This window comes from Geotrypetes seraphini, chromosome 9 (genome assembly GCF_902459505.1).
Source record: "Geotrypetes seraphini chromosome 9, aGeoSer1.1, whole genome shotgun sequence".
NCBI lineage: Eukaryota > Metazoa > Chordata > Amphibia > Gymnophiona > Dermophiidae > Geotrypetes > Geotrypetes seraphini.
Window position 1 is genome coordinate 69,338,870 of NC_047092.1, and position 17,776 is coordinate 69,356,645.

The 17,776-nt window shown below is 46.2% G+C and overlaps 1 protein-coding gene across 3 annotated transcripts in view; it reads right to left on the minus strand.

The window, feature by feature from the left end:
- RPAP3 (RNA polymerase II associated protein 3) overlaps positions 1-17,776 on the minus strand; it is a 150,484-nt gene that overhangs the window by 55,024 nt on the left and 77,684 nt on the right. For all 3 annotated transcript variants that reach the window (XM_033957900.1, XM_033957901.1, XM_033957899.1), the window contains one exon: positions 747-868. In XM_033957900.1, coding sequence (XP_033813791.1) covers positions 747-868 — 122 coding nt within the window. The remainder of the gene's footprint in view (positions 1-746; positions 869-17,776) is intronic.

A 17,776-nucleotide genomic window follows, 5' to 3' on the forward strand; every position in this document is an offset into this window, starting at 1 on the left:
CCACATACAACCTGGGACTCCCAAGGAAAAAGAACCCTTATTCCACACAGATGTAAAAGTACCCTCAGACACTGTCTCTAACCCAAGAACAGGGTAATTAACATTTGTGTTTTGTGTGTATATATAAGATATATACATTTTTTTTTTTTTTTTTTTGGTGGGGTTTAAATAACATTCTCCAGAAGAACAATCAGATCCTACCACACCTAGCCCAGGCTGTCTAGGATAGCTCATCCTTCCACCTGCTGAAGACCTATTGACTGGCCACTGGCTGCAGGAACACTTAAGTGGTGATATCACAAATAAGTTCTGTCTTTACCTGCTGGCAGAAGAGCATAAACCCAAGCATCTGAACGGGTCTGGACAGATAAGGAATGAAGATTTTTGCCCAGTTAAATTGTTTTGAATCTCAGGTGCATGCATCATTGTCAACTGAGTCTCCGTTTATTCATTTAGAAGGCTGAGTCAGTGGAAACCAATAAATACAATATGCACACAGTTTGCATGGTACTGTCTTTAACAATACACCAGGCGGTGTACATATTTATATGTTTTACAGACAAATGAATATCTGTGAATTTTTAATTGAAAAAGAAAGGCTCAAAGAAAGTGTACGGTAATGTCTTATTCATTGTTAACTAACATAGCAGTTTTCTAAGAAGATCCAATTAATTAGTGGTTTTCTCTCATTCTGTGCCTTGCAGTAAAATCCTTACTTAAGCCCTTAACTTCCATCTCTTACATACCTTCTTTTGCCTTCTCCAGTTTTCCCAATGCTGCTCTAGCAGTCCCTCTCCTAGCAAAAGCTTTAGAATAGGAACCATCTATTAATATGGCTTTTGTACAGTCTTCTTCCGCTTCTTCATATCTGAATGGAGGAAAAAAAAATAAAAAGCATTTCAGATGCTATAATTTATGAAAATATATAAAATATAAGAAACTTTTAGCAAAAAAGTATAAAACCGTTGGGTCATATGTCAATATGTAGGTTTCTTTACATATATTTTGTGAATCACACCCTTAATCCTCTATAATAAAACCCTAAGCGCGCATGCGCACTTAGGACGGCGTGATCCCTGCCACCGTGGTCTCTGGGTCCGTGCCGAATTCCTTTTTCGAACATGGAGGCAGGGAACACGCCGGCGACTCCCCCCTCCTGCCCTCACTCACCAACCGCTGCTCATCTTCAAAGCAGCCTGCTGAGGTTCGCGGCCGACTGTAGCGAACCTTGCAGGCCGCTCTGCACCTTGGTAGAACGTTCCCTCTGACACACAGGATCGCATCAGAGGGAACATGCTACTGACGTGCAGAGCAGCCTGCGAGGTTTGCTACTGCCGGCCGCAAACCTTAACAGGCTGCTTTGAAGAGGAGGGCAGACGCGAACAACCAGGAAGCCGGATGCTGAACAGGGGGAGCAAGGAAGAGGTGCTGCTGGACAGGGGAGAGGTAACAGGAAGGGAGGCCTACTGCTGTTCAGGGGGAGCAAGGAAGAGGTGCTGCTGAACAGGGGGGGAAGGTAACAGGAAGTGAGGCCTACTGCTGGACAGGGGGAGCAAGGAAGAGGTGCTGCTAGACAGGGGGGAGGTAAAAGGAAGGGTAAAGGGCTGCTGCTGGACAGGGGGGAGGTAAAAGGAAGGGAGAAGGGCTACTGCTGAACAGGGGGAGCAGGGAAGGGGTGCTGCTGGACACGGGGAAGGTAAAAGGAAGGGAGAAGGGCTACTGCTGGACAGGGGATGCTTCTATATTTAAGCTGAAAAAACAAAAAAGAATCCAATAGGTCTGCAGTGAAAGTCAAACAACAAAACCAAAAGAAGGACTGCAGAGATGATGTACAAGGCACAGAAGCTTTTATTTGAGTCAATAAAATGTTGTTTACTAAAAAATGGTTCTCATATGTTAGAAGACAGGACTTGACACGGTCCATGTTTTGAAAAACACGTCTTCCTCAGGGGTCTGGGATACTCAGTGCTTCACAAATCAAGAACCATAGGGAGTTCAACAGTTGTTATAAAATTTGAAAGTTGCAGGCGACGTAAAGAACCTGTCTGGCTGCTTGCTGCCCAGTGTAAACACTGGATATACACAATGCCTAAGCCAGTGTATCGCAAATAGTGTGCCATGAAGATATTCTGGATGTGCCGCCAGGGATTCTAGAATAGATGACATGTATGCGATTTTGTCACTGCCGGCACCAGCACCTCACCTTCCCCCGACATACTTCTGTAAATGTTCGCCACTACAAGAGCTCAGAGCCACGTTTGGAGGGCCTCCGAACATCAATGTGATGATGTCACGCGTATGCGTGCAATGTCATTGTATCAATATCTGTGCATGCTTGGAGGCCTTCTATGAGCATGCCTGAGCTCAGGGAAGACAAGATGAAGTTAGTATGGGTGCAGGGCTAGGGATGGAGGAGGGCAGAACTGGGTGGGGCCAAATATCCTCTTTTTTTGTGTGACACAAAAAACATTTACTTCTTTAGTGTGCTGGAGCTAAAAAAAAAAAAAGTTTGTGAGACACTGGCCTAAGCAAATACAGTAAATGCATATATACTTGCTGATGCTAGTATTCCATAAAGGAAAGTAGGGACCTACTTTCCTTTACAGAATATGCACACCAGTATAGAATTACCCCTAATATTTTTAAAGTTATTTCTTAAGGAAATAATTTTTATAGCATACAGACATTCTGTACTTCAGTAAAAGTTGTAACCTCTTATTTCAGTTTTCTAAATGAAAAAAGTGACAAATAAAAGTCACACCTTTTAATTTTTTTCATTATTGAATAATTTTATTAGAGTTTAAGAATTACAAATTATTAAGTAACATATAAACACGTGTAACCATAAAGATAAAGATAAGTTACTAATATTAAGTTGTGGCATAATGGAGAATAAGTGATATTTATTTATTTATTCATTCAATTTTATTTTAGCCGCTCCTCCCACAGGAGATCAGAACGGGTTACAAATCAGATACTCAAGCATTTTTCCCTATCTGTTCCAGTGGACTCAAAGTCTATCTAATGTACCTGGGCAGTAGAGGATGGAAAAATTATGTTCTTACCTGTTAATTTTCTTTCCCTTAGACGCAGCAGATGAATCCAGAGACCAATGGGATAGCCCACATCTACCAGCAGGCGGAGATAGAGAAACTGATTAACAGGTGGTCCTATTGGCTGGTACTCCTCCTGTTTATTTAGTATAGCTCCTTGCCCAAGCAGCCCTAACCATCAAGAGGCATAGCATGTAAAAAACTTCTTTCCCATAACCAATCTCAAAATGCAATAATACAGAAAACAACCTGCCAGAATAACAAACTGCGAAAGTTGCAAAAGAGAAAACCGAGAGACAATAACCAAAAAGGATGGGGCTCTGGATTCATCTGCTGTGTCTAAGGGAAAGAAAATTAACAGGTAAGAACATAATTTTTCCTTCCCTAGCAACAGCAGCAGATGAATCCAGAGACCAATGGGATGTAGCAAAGCAATCCTCAATCTGGGTGGGAAGCAAACGCCGCCTCAACAACAACCGAAGCACAAAATGCCCCTACTGCATGCGCCCCTACATCCAAGCAGAAATGCAGAGGGAAAGCACTCTTGGAAGACCAAGTAGCCGCGAGACAAATCTCCTCCAAGGAAAAAACCTCTGGGCCGAGCCCAAGAAGTAGCCATCGCTCCGGCGGAATGGCCATGAAGTTCTTTCGCCACCCACTGCCCTGCCAGCAAGCAAGCATAAAGAATGTCCTCCTGGATCCATCGAGCGATGGAGGCTTCGAACGCCGCCATATGTATGAGGCATCTCCTGAAGAATACTAAAAGGAGATATAAACAACTAAAATTCGTTTGAAGCCGAGCTCGCGGAGAACGTGACGTACGAACCAAAAAATGCAGTGAATAAAAGCACTGCTCCCAATTTCACCTCCAAGGAAGAAGGAAGGAAAAGCGATTGTGACATAAAAGAAAGGATGACAACCCCCCTAGAAGGAAATAGTGGTACCATCCGAACTGATACCCCATATTTTGGAAATCAGAAATAGAAATCCCCGCTGAACAAGGCCTGCAACATAGAAAACCGCAGAGCTGAAACCATGGCTACAAGAAACCCCGCGTTCAGCGGCACAGCCCTTCAGAGTCCAATAAGACCAGGATGAAAGAAGCCGTTGGTAAACTGAGAAGAAGTACGTGAAGATTGTACTCCAAACCGGGCTTTCGAAGAGGTGCTTGAATATACCGCACTCTGATAAGGAACTGAACTACATGAATCTGAGAAGTAAGCGAAGGGCAAAATACCTAGCCCTTGTAACAAGTCAAGTATGGTACTAGAAGATGAAGGGAATTGAACGCTACGCCCTCGACAAAGCACTTGTGCCAAAAAGGAACTCTGGAGTGGTTCAAACGCTAAGAAGCACCCAAGAAAGGAAAAACCTCCAAAGGAAGCAGAAGCCACAGGAGAAGATGTCCGCAGCACCTGGATAAGAGAAGAAACAACCTGCATCGCATAAACCTTACACGTCAGCCAAGACTTTTCAAAAAGCTAGGTTGTAATACTAAAGTAGTACAAATATCCATGTAGATCGGACCCTAGGTGAGCAAAGCCGGAGACACCAGGAAACTTCTTAGTCCGGCTGGCGAAAGACTTATCAAATCCGCATAGGAAGGATGGCGCCGCCAATCCAGAGATCCTACAAATACTGTGCCCGGAAAGCGAGCCCGAAATGGCAAATCCAAGCCATCATCAGCCAGCGGAAAACACTGAAAAAGGGAAGGCAGAAGCGAGAAAGGAGCAACGCAGCAACCCCCTCTAACACCCACTCCCTGGGCCCCCCGAAGAAGCTAGGAAGCTCAGAATTGAGAGACGAGGCCATGAGGTCTAGATCCAGGAGACCTCACATCCATAAAAAGAGCTAGAATGCCTGAGCCACAAATCTCAATATCCAGGATGCAGAAGATTACACTATTACTAACCTGCACTGTCCAGAGCGCACACAGCGCTGTACACTGTAACATACAAGAAATGGCCATGCTCGGATTCCGCGGAGAGAAAGTCCATCCAAACTCACCTCCTGATCCACAAAAGGATCTGCCAACCGTAGATGAAGATGAGAGTCCACCCATTGAAGCAGAACAACTCCACCTGCCAACGGAGTACAACACCTACTGCCCAAGCTGTAGAGAAATACCCCCATCCTAATACTGACCAAAAGGACCCTCAGCTGTATTCTGGAAGCATGATCTGAAGCTCCAGAAAGGTAGCCCGACCCTGCTCAAGAGTTGAAGAATGAACAAGTTACTTAGTCGCCTCTGAAGACCAGACTCCTGGAGCTGAGGATGGAAGCCACCGAGCCCCCCAACCAGTGTTCCCTCTAAGCGGGCGGGTGTTGTGAGCAAACTTTTTTCACTGTGAGCTAAAAATATCGGGCGCCAGCAAGTTATGAGCCAAATAAATATGTTGTCAAAGTTGCTGATACATGAGGACGAGGTATTCAAAGGAATTTTAGGCCTACACGCTAAATTAAATAACGTTAAATAATATTTTTAAGAACACAGAAATTGTAGGGATGAAATGATATCTTAATAAATGTTTTACAACAAATGTAGTTATGTCTGTTACATCCATATGTGTAAACTGTAAATTAAAAACAGTCCAGAAGACAATACGTTTGATGCTTTCAATTTCTAGACCAGTGTTTTTCAACCTTTTTTGGGCAAAGGCACACTTGTTTCATGAAAAAAAATCACGAGGCACACCACCATTAGAAAATGTTAAAAAATTTAACTCTCTGCCTATATTGACTATATATAAAGTAATTATCTTGAATAGGAATCAAATAAACACAAAGAAAGTATTTTATAATTACTTTATTATGAAATAAAAATTATAAAAATTATAAAATACTTTATTCAGTGCGAAACCTGGGCCTGTTTGGCTGAACACAAAGCTGATATTCTGGCTGGAATGGAAGAAAGACACACACGTAGCTCTTCGTCAACAGCTCTCAGTCTCTCTCTGTATTTGGTTTTTATAGCATACAAAAATAGACAAATATACCCTCCATCCTTTTTATTAAACCACAATAGCAGTTTTTAGCGCAGGGAGCTGCGCTGAATGCCCAGCACTGCTCTTGACGCTCATAGGCTCCCTGCGCTAAAAACCACTATTGCGGTTTAGTAAAAGGGGACCATATTGTAAAATATAGACAGCAGATATAAATTCAGAACTGTGCATAGTAAGTGAAGGGAAGTTTTCATCTCTGGGAATTTACCCAGTTAACTATTAAGTTATTTGGGCAAATTCCTTTGAAAACTGTGGTAATACTGCCTCCACTTTGCTAAATTTAAAATAAAATCATTTTTCCTACCTTGTCTGGTGATTTCTGGTTGCACTTTCTTCTTCTGACTGTGCATCCAATCTTTCTTCCCTTCTATCAGCCTGTATGCTTTCTCTCCTCCACACCTCATTCCCTCCCCCAACTTTTTCTTCCTCTCTCCCTGACCTTTCTTTCTTTTTTTCTGTTTCTCTTCTTTCCTTCTGTTTCCCTGCCTGCCCCCTTTCTTTCTTTCTCCCAGCCTCCTGTCCAGCAGTAACTCTCTTCCCTTCCTCCCCTCCCAGCAGCATCTCTCCGTCTCCCTCTCCAGTAGCAGCTGTCCCTTTTTTTTCCTTGCCCAGCAGCTTCCCAGATTCCTTTCCCTCCTCCCCTCCCAGAAGCATCTCTCCTTCTTCTCCCTCTCCAGTAGCAGCTGTCCCTTTTTTTATCTTGCCCAGCAGCTTCCCAGATTCCTTTCCCTCCTCCCCTCCCAGAAGCATCTCTCCGTCTCCTTCTCCCTCTCCAGTAGCAGCTGTCCCTTTTTTCCTAGCCCAGCAGCTTCCCAGATTCCTTTCCCTCCTCCCCTCCCAGAAGCATCTCTCCTTCTTCTCCTTATCCAGTAGCAGCTGTCCCTTTTTTTTCCTGGCCCAGCAGCTTCCCAGATTCCTTTCCCTCCTCCCCTCCCAGAAGCATCTCTCCTTCTCCCTTTCCAGTAGCAGCTGTCCCTTTTTTCCCCTGCCCAGCAGCTTACCAGACTGATAGTGGTTTTCTCCCCTCCCAGCAGCTCTTCTTACTTCCCAGCGCAGCGATTCATGAAGGCAGCCTCGGGTCCTTTGTTGTGTCGCGCCGCCTCTGAGGAAAGAGGAAGTTGCATCATCAGAGGCAGCCGCGACTCAGCAAAAGCCCCGAGGCTGCCTTCGTGAATCGCTGCGCTGGGAAGTAAAGGAGAGCTGCAGAGAGGGGAGAAAGCCACTGTCGGAGGCTCCCCAAGATCTCTCCGGCCCAGCGCACGCTTCCGATGCTGATGCAGGAAGTTCAAATGAGTCAATCTTGCCGGTCCTGCGCTGTGACGAGAAACTTGTGCGCTGCGACAGCACAGTTACTTACCGTAACAGGTGTTATCCAGGGACAGCAGGCAGATATTCTTGACTGATGGGTGACGGCACCGACGGAGCCCCGGTACGGACACTTTTAGAGTGATTGCACTCTAAGAACTTGGAAAGTTCTAGAGACCGCACCGCGCATGCGCGAGTGCCTTCCCGCCCGACCCCGACGCGCGGTCCCTCAGTTAAGATAAGCCAGCTAAGAAGCCAACCCGGGGAGGTGGGTGGGACGCAAGAATATCTGCCTGCTGTCCCTGGATAACACCTGTTACGGTAAGTAACTGTGCTTTATCCCAGGACAAGCAGGCAGCATATTCTTGACTGATGGGTGACCTCCAAGCTAACAAAAAGAGGGATGGAGGGAAGGTTGGCCATTAGGAAAACAAATTTTGTAAAACAGATTGGCCGAAATGTCCATCCCGTCTGGAGAAAACATCCAGACAATAATGAGATGTAAAAGTATGGACTGAGGACCACGTAGCAGCTTTGCAGATTTCCTCAATGGGCGTGGAACGGAGGAAAGCTACAGATGCTGCCATAGCTCTAATTCTATGTGCCGTGACAGAACCTTCCAGTGTCTGAGCATAGCAGAATGAAATGCACGCAGCAAGCCAATTAGATAGTGTGCGCTTAGAAACAGGACGTCCCAATTTATTCGGGTCAAAGGACAGAAAAAGTTGGGGAGATGATCTGTGGGGCTTAGTACGGTCTAAATAGTAAGCTAAGGCCCGCTTACAGTCCAAAGTATGAAGAGCCTGTTCCCCGGAATGAGAGTGAGGTTTAGGGAAAAAAACAGGTAGTACAATAGATTGGTTGAGATGGAACTCAGAAACAACCTTAGGGAGAAACTTTGGATGTGTACGTAGAACCACCTTGTCGTGATGAAAGACAGTGAAAGGTGGATCAGAAACTAGTGCATGTAGCTCACTGACCCTCCTGGCAGAGGTGAGAGCAATAAGAAAAAGTACCTTCCAAGTGAGAAACTTGAAAGAGGCAGTAGCCAAGGGTTCAAATGGAGGCTTCATCAAGGCGGAGAGAACCACGTTCAGATCCCAGATCACCGGAGGTGCTTTGAGAGGTGGTTTCAGATTGAAAAGACCTCGCATGAATCTGGAGACCAGGGGATGAGCTGAAAGGAGTTTCCCCTGGACTGGCTCATGAAAAGCCGTAATGGCACTGAGATGAACTCTGATGGAAGTAGACTTGAGACCAGAAGTAGACAGAGAAAGCAGATAATCCAATAGAGGTTCCACAGCAAGAGACCTGGGGTCATGATGATGTAGGAGACACCAAGAAGAAAACCTCGTCCACTTTTGATGGTAACATTGTAGAGTGGCTGGTTTCCTGGAGGCGTCCAGGATGGAGCGAACAGGCTGAGATAACAAAGAATCAGTTGAAGTCAGCCCGAGAGATACCAAGCTGTCAGGTGCAGAGATTGCAGGTTGGGATGGAGGAGGGTTTCCTGATCTTGTGTAAGCAGAGATGGAAACAGTGGAAGTAGAAATGGATCCCTGGAACTGAGTTGAAGTAGAAGGGAGAACCAATGCTGTCTGGGCCACCGTGGTGCAATCAGGATCATGGTGGCTCGTTCCCTCTTTAGTTTGAACAAGGTCCGAAGCATGAGAGGCAGAGGAGGGAAAGCATAAAGGAACAGATTGGACCAATCCAGAAGAAATGCATCCGCTGCCAGACGGTGAGGAGAGTAAAGTCTGGAGCAGAATTGGGGCAACTGATGATTGTGAGGAGCTGCAAAAAGGTCCACCTGAGGAGTGCCCCATTGTGCAAAGATGGACTGTAGAGTCGATGGGTCGAGAGTCCATTCGTGGGGTTGGAGAACTCTGCTGAGCTTGTCCGCTAAGTAGTTCTGTTCTCCCTGAATATAAATTGCTTTCAGGAATAAGCGGCGCAAGGATGCCCAAGACCAGATTCTCTGGGCTTCCTGGCATAAGAGGCGAGAGCCCGTTCCCCCTTGCTTGTTGATGTAGTACATAGCCACCTGGTTGTCTGTGCAAATTAGAAGGACTTGCGGAAATAGAAGGTGTTGGAAGGCCTTGAGGGCATAGAACATTGCTCTGAGTTCCAGGAAATTGATGTGATGCTTCTTTTCCTGAGGAGTCCAAAGGCCCTGAGTTTGGAACTCGTTCAGATGGGCTCCCCATGCATAAGGGGAGGCGTCGGTGGTGATGACCAGATGATGAGGAGGCAGATGGAACAGAAGGCCCCTGGAGAGATTTGAGGATATCAACCACCATTGCAGAGACTGACGAAGAGACGATGTCACAGATATGTGTCGTGAGCAAGAGTCTGTCGCTTGAGACCACTGGAGAGCTAGGGTCCATTGAGGAGTGCGCAGGTGAAGCCGTGCCAGGGGTGTGACATGAACTGTGGAGGCCATGTGACCCAAGAGAATCATCATCTGCTTTGCAGAAATGGAGTGCTGGGACAGCACCTGCTGACAGAGCGATTGGAGGTTGTGAAGACGGTTGTCCGGCAAGAAGGCTCTCATCTGGACCGTGTCCAGTACCGCTCCAATGAATTGAAGTCTCCGCGTAGGAAGAAGGTGAGACTTGGGTATATTGATTTCGAACCCCAGGAGTTGTAGAAAAAAGATGGTCTGGTTGGTGGCCAGAAGAACAGTCTGAGATGAAATGGCCTTGATTAACCAATCGTCCAGGTAGGGAAAAACCTGAAGGTGGTGGGAGCGTAGAAATGCTGCCACCACTACCAGACATTTTGTGAACACTCTTGGAGAGGAGGCAAGACCAAAGGGGAGCACTCTGTATTGGTAATGACAGTGATTTATCATGAAGCGAAGGTACTGTCTGGAGGCCGGATGAATTGGAATGTGAGTGTAGGCCTCTTTGAGATCGAGAGAGCATAGCCAGTCGTTGTGATCGAGGAGAGGATAAAGCGTAGCTAGAGATAGCATCTTGAATTTTTCTTTGACCAAACATTTGTTGAGATCTCGTAGATCTAGAATTGGTCTGAGGTCTCCTGTTTTCTTGGGGACTAGAAAATACCGGGAGTAGAATCCTTGCCCTCTTTGGTCCAGAGGAACTTCCTCTATGGCGTTTAGAAGTAGGAGGGACTGAACCTCCTGACAAAGGAGGGCAGATTGAGGAGTGTGCAAAGCAGACTCTTTTGGTAGACTTTGGCCCGGAAGGGTGTGAAAGTTGAGAGAGTAGCCGTGGCGGATGATGTTGAGGACCCACTGGTCCGAAGTGATAACTTCCCACCGGCTGAGAAAGAAAGACAGTCGTCCTCCTATCGGTTGAGGGAGGAGAGGAGATGGTTGAACTCTCTAGGATCAAGTCAAAAGGGCTGAGTCGATTTTTGTGGAGGAGGCTGCTTAGCTGGTTGTTGCTGCTGAGGTCTAGGTGTTTGCCGCTGCTGTTGACGCTGCCTCCTAGGTTGCTGAGTGGAAGGCTGCAAGGGGCGAGCCACAAAACGCCGCTGATAGGCCGTTTGCTGTCTGAATGGCCGTGAAGGTGGAGGTTTCTTCTTGGTCTTAAGAAGGGTATCCCAGCGGGTTTCATGAGCCGAGAGCTTCTGGGTCGTTGAGTCCATAGAATCTCCGAACAGCTCATCCCCTAAACATGGGGCATTAGCCAACCGGTCTTGATGATTAACATCAAGCTCAGAGACTCTGAGCCAAGCCAAACGGCGCATGGCCACAGAAATGGCTGTTGCTCTAGAGGTAAGCTCAAAAGTGTCATATATAGACCTTACCATGAATTTCCTAAGCTGGAAAAGAGCTGAAGAGCACTGATGGAAAGATTCACGATTCCCCACAGGAAGGTACTGCTCAAAGGAAGCCATGGTGGTAAGGAGATGCTTTAAATAAAATGAAAAATGAAAAGCATAGTTACCAGAACGATTAGCAAGCATCGCATTCTGGTAAAGTCGCTTACCAAATTTGTCCATGGCTTTACCCTCTCTGCCAGGAGGGACAGAGGCATAGACACTAGCTCCTAAGGACTTCTTGAGGGTGGATTCTACAAGAAGAGACTCATGAGAGAGCTGTGGTTTATCAAAACCAGGAATAGGGATTACTTTATAAAGGGAATCCAATTTGCGAGGGGCTCCCGGGATGGTAAGAGGAGTCTCCAGATTCTTGTAAAAGGTCTCCCTCAGGATGTCATGTAAAGGGAGTTTCAAGAATTCCTTTGGAGGCTGGTCAAAATCAAGAGCGTCCAAAAAAGCTTTGGACTTTTTAGACTCAGCCTCCAAGGGAATGGAAAGAGATTCACACATATCTCTTAAAAAAGAAGAGAAAGAGGTGGAATCAGGTTTGGAGGAAATATCCTGCAGAACAGGCTCGTCCTCCTCTGATGAACACTCCCCTTCTGACTGAAGAGGTTCTTCAGAGTCGCCCCACAGATCAGGGTCTCGAACATGGGGACCACGGTCCCGAGACTCAGGGGTGGATGGTTCTCGGTGTCGGGACTTCTGTACCGACTTACCCGACCTCACCGACGCGGTACCGGGCGATGTTATCGGTCGCACCGGAGCCGATGTCTGTACCGATTGGTGATGAGACCTAGGCTCCGGTGCGAGGACAGGCATCGATGCCGATGAGGTCAAGTGTACCGGTACCGAAGGAGTGGATGGTGACAATACTGGCTGTTCCACGATCGGTACCGGTTGCTCAGTGGGGACCGATACCGGAGGGCTCGGTGTCAGGAGAGCTGGAAGGAGTTGTTTGAGCTGTTCCTTCAGCTGTACCTGCAAGATGGCCGCAATGCGATCATCAAGGGAGGGCACTGGTACCGCTTTTTTCTTCTGCGGTACCTGCGGTGCCGCTCGATGCCCCGGAGATGAGGAGCCCGATGTCGAGGGACTCACCTCAATAGGGGCGGAGCGCTTCCGCTGGCGCCTCACGGTCGGCAGGATTGGACTCTCTGCAATGGAGACCGGAGGACGTTCCAGCGGGGAAGGCTTCTTAGCCGGCTTACCTGCATGCTGCGACGCCGACGCGGTATCGCGTGGCGTCGATGAGGTGGGTGCCGACGAAACAGGTACCGAGACCGGCGCCGAAGACGCGGGGTCGGACATGTCGGTGCCGAAAAGCAGTCTCTGCTGTATCTCTCGATTTTTGAGAGTCCGCTTTTTCAAAGTGGCACAGCGGGTGCAGGTAGAGGCCTGATGTTCCGGACCCAGACACTGAAGGCACCAGTTGTGCGGGTCTGTAAGGGAAATAGGCCGTGCACACCGCTGGCACTTCTTGAACCCGGGCTGGGGGGGCATGAACGTAAAAACGGCTTCTGCCAAATCGAAGGCCGAGGCCTCGATGATGGCAGTAGGCCCCGCCGGGTCAAATCAAGAAACTTGACAAAAACAAGAGAAATTTTTTTTTTTTTTTTTTAAAAGAAAGAAAAACGGAAGGGCAAAAAGAACCCGAAAAAGTTTACGCGAGCGGGAAGGCGAATGAAAAAATATTTCAACAGCCGTTGAAAATGCGACTTCTTAGCTCCGCGGAAACTAAGAAACTGAGGGACCGCGCGTCGGGGTCGGGCGGGAAGGCACTCGCGCATGCGCGGTGCGGTCTCTAGAACTTTCCAAGTTCTTAGAGTGCAATCACTCTAAAAGTGTCCGTACCGGGGCTCCGTCGGTGCCGTCACCCATCAGTCAAGAATATGCTGCCTGCTTGTCCTGGGATAACTAATATTTTGTACGCCAGCGCAGCTTAGAGGGAACACTGCCCCCAACCCGACAGCCCGGAATGGTCGATTGTCATGAGCTAGTCCAGCAAAGATCGAGGCATGTCTTGAAAAAAGAGTCTCGCTGAGCCACCAAATCATACAGAGCTATGCAGGAGAAGCATACCAACTAATTGGAGCCCTGAGATACCAGGAACCACCGGAACAAAAGCTGCTGCTGTAGCGTTAGAAGGGGAAAGCAAGCCGAGGTTCCCAGAGGAGTCAGCAATATGGATACTAGAACCTGTACAGAATCCCATACTCTTAGCCATGGTAAGCGAAGAACCCCAATCTGAGATCGAGACCCCACGCTCAAGTCTCCGGAAAGAAACACATGTCTCTCCTATAAGAATAAAAGCATCAACCCGATATACCTATAAATAGTACAGGAGAAAAGAGCACTGCAAATTCGAAGATGCACGTGTAAAGAACTGAGGAAAGGATACCACCCGTTTCGTGTCAGTCAAATGACCCGACTGGAAGTCGTCGAATCAAGCAGGCAGTCAAGAAGAAATTAGATGAATCGCCTGGTAGCGCAAAACGGTACCATTGGTCACATCATCCAAAATGATTGTGAACCCCTGGTTAGGCGAATGGCATGTGCCAAAACCGAAAGCGCTGCTCCAAGAGAGGCAGGCAAACCTAGTGCCGATTCGGAGTCCAGAGAAAAAATGTAATATACTCCCAGGTTGACTGCAGAAATGGGCAACCCTGAGAAACTAATGCAGCAGAATGGAATCCAGCCTGCCCAATGCCCCCGTCTTGGCCACCCATTATTAAGTGGTACCCTAAGAACTACAAGAACCGTCCCGAGGACCAGTAACACTTCAAAGAGAAACACGAAACAGAGCGACTCCATGAACGAACTGGAAACCTGAGGAGGATGCAAAGGTGCAAGCATCCTGAAAAATGTCCACAGCTCCCTGACCTGATAGTAAAGCGACTACTCCCTCATGAGAAAAAATGCAAACCTGGAAAAAGAACACCGTCTTGTGATGTGAAAGGGAGCATGAGGACACTCAGCAACCTGCCTGAACTTAATGCATGCAAAGGAAAGACAAGGCTCACCAGGCGTAATCCAGAAGCAGCGTACGCCTCTCCAGAGAAACGAGCTGTACCTGGCCGGAAAACAGACCAGGTTTCCACTCCAAAAGAGAGCTTAAGGGGTGAATTCAATAGGCATACAGCGCAAGCTACCCTACAAACACGCAAGCAGAGGTTCTCGCCCCTAGGGATCAGCAGCCTCCTAGACCGTTCTACTAGAGCGGAGGGCTGTCTAGCACGCGCCATGAAGGCGACCACCGCGCGATAAGCATGAAAAATCAAATTAATGCATCTCAATGGCCACTAATTTGGTCTTGGAGAATGGGATGTACAGTGTCAGCGTCTATGAGACAAACATGGTTCTTTTTATTACATAGAGCTTTTTGGACCCCTACTCGTTTACAAAAAATAGACAGTTCTAAGTCTAAAAGATGCTGGCACTGTAATCTAGAACCAGGGACATTAGATCATTTATTATATCATTGTCCTTATATTAAAATATTTTGGAATTCAATTTGGCCACAAATTAATAAATTAATGGAAAATCATATTGCAATATCATATGATACAATTTTATTTGGAACAATGATGAGAAAAAAAAGTCAAATTTCACCAGAAAATAATAAACTTTTATTAATTATGACAGGGGTTGCCATTCAACATATAACTAACAATTGGAAAAATTACAACAACCTAAACTACACATTTTGGTGGAATACAATATGCCATGTTTTTAAAATGGAAAGAACAATAGCAATACAAAAGGGGACATATAATAAATTTATAAAAATATGGGGGCCATTGACAAAATACTGTAATGATTAAATAATAGAATACTTTTTCTTCTTTTCTTCTTTTAGAGATTTTTTTTTTATGACACACATATAGGGGGGGTAAGGAAAACAAAATATATATAATATATTATAATATATGATACAAAATGTAACAAATGATTAAAAAATAATAGAAGGGTGGGGGGAGGGAAAATGAATAAAATTTATCCAGAATATATTGTATTAGATATAAATATGTTATTGAATAATTATCAATTGTATTCTAATATGTTGTATACTTTTATAAAATTTGAAAATATTATATTAAAGCAATAAAAGGGTGGGGGGAGGGTGAAGGGGAAAATCAAATTTAGACATACATTGTGTTAGATATAAAAGTGATACCATGCATTTATCAAATGTATTTTATTATTATGTACACTTTTTGTAAAATTTGAAAATAAAAATATAATGGAAAAAAAAAAAAAAAGCATGAAAAATCAGCCAACCCTGGAGACAAGCTGGCCCACTGGAAGAAGAAAAGAGCCATCAGGCCTCAAGAGAGACCCCCAACTCGGAATTCCTACATACTACCATGAAGAAACATGCCTAGAGCACTACCAGACGCACACAGCACATAGGCAGAAGGCCTAAGGAAACCTCCAACACCGCCGCACGTTATCGGAATCCCGAGTGAGGCAATAAACCACCTGAATGAAACACGGGCACGCCCTTGTCACCTACTCCGCCATGCCGTCTGCCAACCCATAAGGTAGCACAACCAAACGCAGGCAGCCAAACCCAGGGCAGAACCTTACGTGTAAGTGCCTAGGGATATAAATGAACAGCCCCCAAGAACAACTAGCTGCATTCTTTTTTTTTTTTTCCGGCAAGAGAAGCCTGTGGAATATACACACACATCAAACTTGAGCACTGCAATACGGGGCAAAGCTGTTTCCAACAGGGCTGACGATCCAACCCCGAAACAAAAAGAAGCCGCGGTACATGCTGATAAGTCAGCTGCAGGACTAAATTAAATTACACATTTTGGTGGAATTCAGTTTGCCATATATATAAAATGGAAAAAACGATTGCGTTACAACAGGGGAATATTCATAATTTTAAAAAAATATGGGGACCATTGGCTAGTTTCTCTAATGATCAGATATCTTAGCACATGGATAGAATATATAGGGGGTTAGGGAGGGTAATTCAATTTACTGTATTTGGATGTAGGAATACTGACAAAAAAGGGGATATTTACTTTATATTATAAGAGTATTTGAATGTAATTCAAGTGTTATGAAATAATTGTATTTTAATATGCATTTTTTCACTTGACGTAAGAAATGAAAAAGAATAAAGATTTACAAAAAAAAAAGTCAGCTGCAGGACATGAGTCACTGAACCCCGCGGCACTGGGGGCCCAAGCGCAGGGCAGTTTCCCGCCAGAATCAAAACCGGCTGGCTCCCCTAACAGCGCTGTACAAAATAGACTGGGAGCTCATAGCCAAAACAGAAGCACACAGCCCCGCAAAGCAGAAGTCGAGGCCCGCGCTGAGAAAGTCAGCCGCCTAGAATAACTTCCCGAGCAACGTGGTGCTGGCGACCCAAGCGCGGACTGTTTCGCGCCAAAACAGGCCGGCTCCAAGAACATTGCCGCCCACAACAGACTCGGAGCCCATAGCCGTAATATATATATATATATACAGGCATAAATATAACAGTGCAGCCGCGTCCTACACAAATTGCAATACACATTGCAAAATACACCTCGGGGAGAAAAGTAGGAAAGGCGCACGGCTCCCAACAGCAGTGAAGCACAAGCTCACACCACCCGCGCTCCAGAAAGACCCAGCTCCAGTTCAGATACTGTATAACACACCCGGAGCCATCCTCACATCCCCGAGGCCATACCGAGAGCCACACAGTCGCATTTCCCCCACGGGCTGTGGCAGCGTCGAGAAAACAATGCCCCAGAAACTACCAACCCCACAGCACAAGCGCCAGGGCAAGAAAAGAAACTCTCCTTACTTATGCGCGGGAAGGCAGAGGCTCCCTCAAACGAATGGTAGGCCCTTCACCGAAGCAACCTCATATAAAACCACATTCCACCACAAAACAAAACTGCCATAGTCAAGAACCCGCAGCTCTCACACAACCACAAAGTTCAAAGACAAGTAGAATAAAACACATACTCACAACCTACTGAATAGTGCCGGTAGACGCCGGGAAACACCGGCTGCTCAGCACTAGCAAGGCAAAAATGCAGCTGTGTAGTCCCCTTCTTTTTTTTAAATGGGAAAGAAGAAAAAATAGAGACCAGGGCAGACCCTCTATCATCGGAGGGAGGGTGAGGCAGGGACAAGGGGGGGGGGGGGCCCCAAGTGTAACCTCTAAAGCCGGCACCGTTCAGCTGGACACCCCTGTCTCACTGAAGAGAAGATCTCAACAGGAGAAATAAATCAGCCAGCTCACTGAAGAGAAAGTCTCAACAGGAGAAAATAAAGGCCTTGGCACAGCCAGATTTCAGGAGCTTGTTGAATAGCGACTATCACCTGCTGGGAGATAGAGAATACTGAATAAACAGGAGGAGTGCCAGCCAATAGGACCACCTGTTAATCAGTTTCTCTATCTCCGCCTGCTGGTAGATGTGGGCTATCCCATTGGTCTCTGGATCCCTGCTGTTGCTAGGGAATACCATATTTTTCGCTCCAAAAGACATACTTTTTCCACCCTTAAAAAGGGGGTGGAAATAAGAGTGCATCTTAAGGAGCGAATATTTTTTTTTTTAACCCTTACTTTTTTTTGTTCATCCTGGCTCCCAGCGCGCTTTCCACACTCCTGCCATG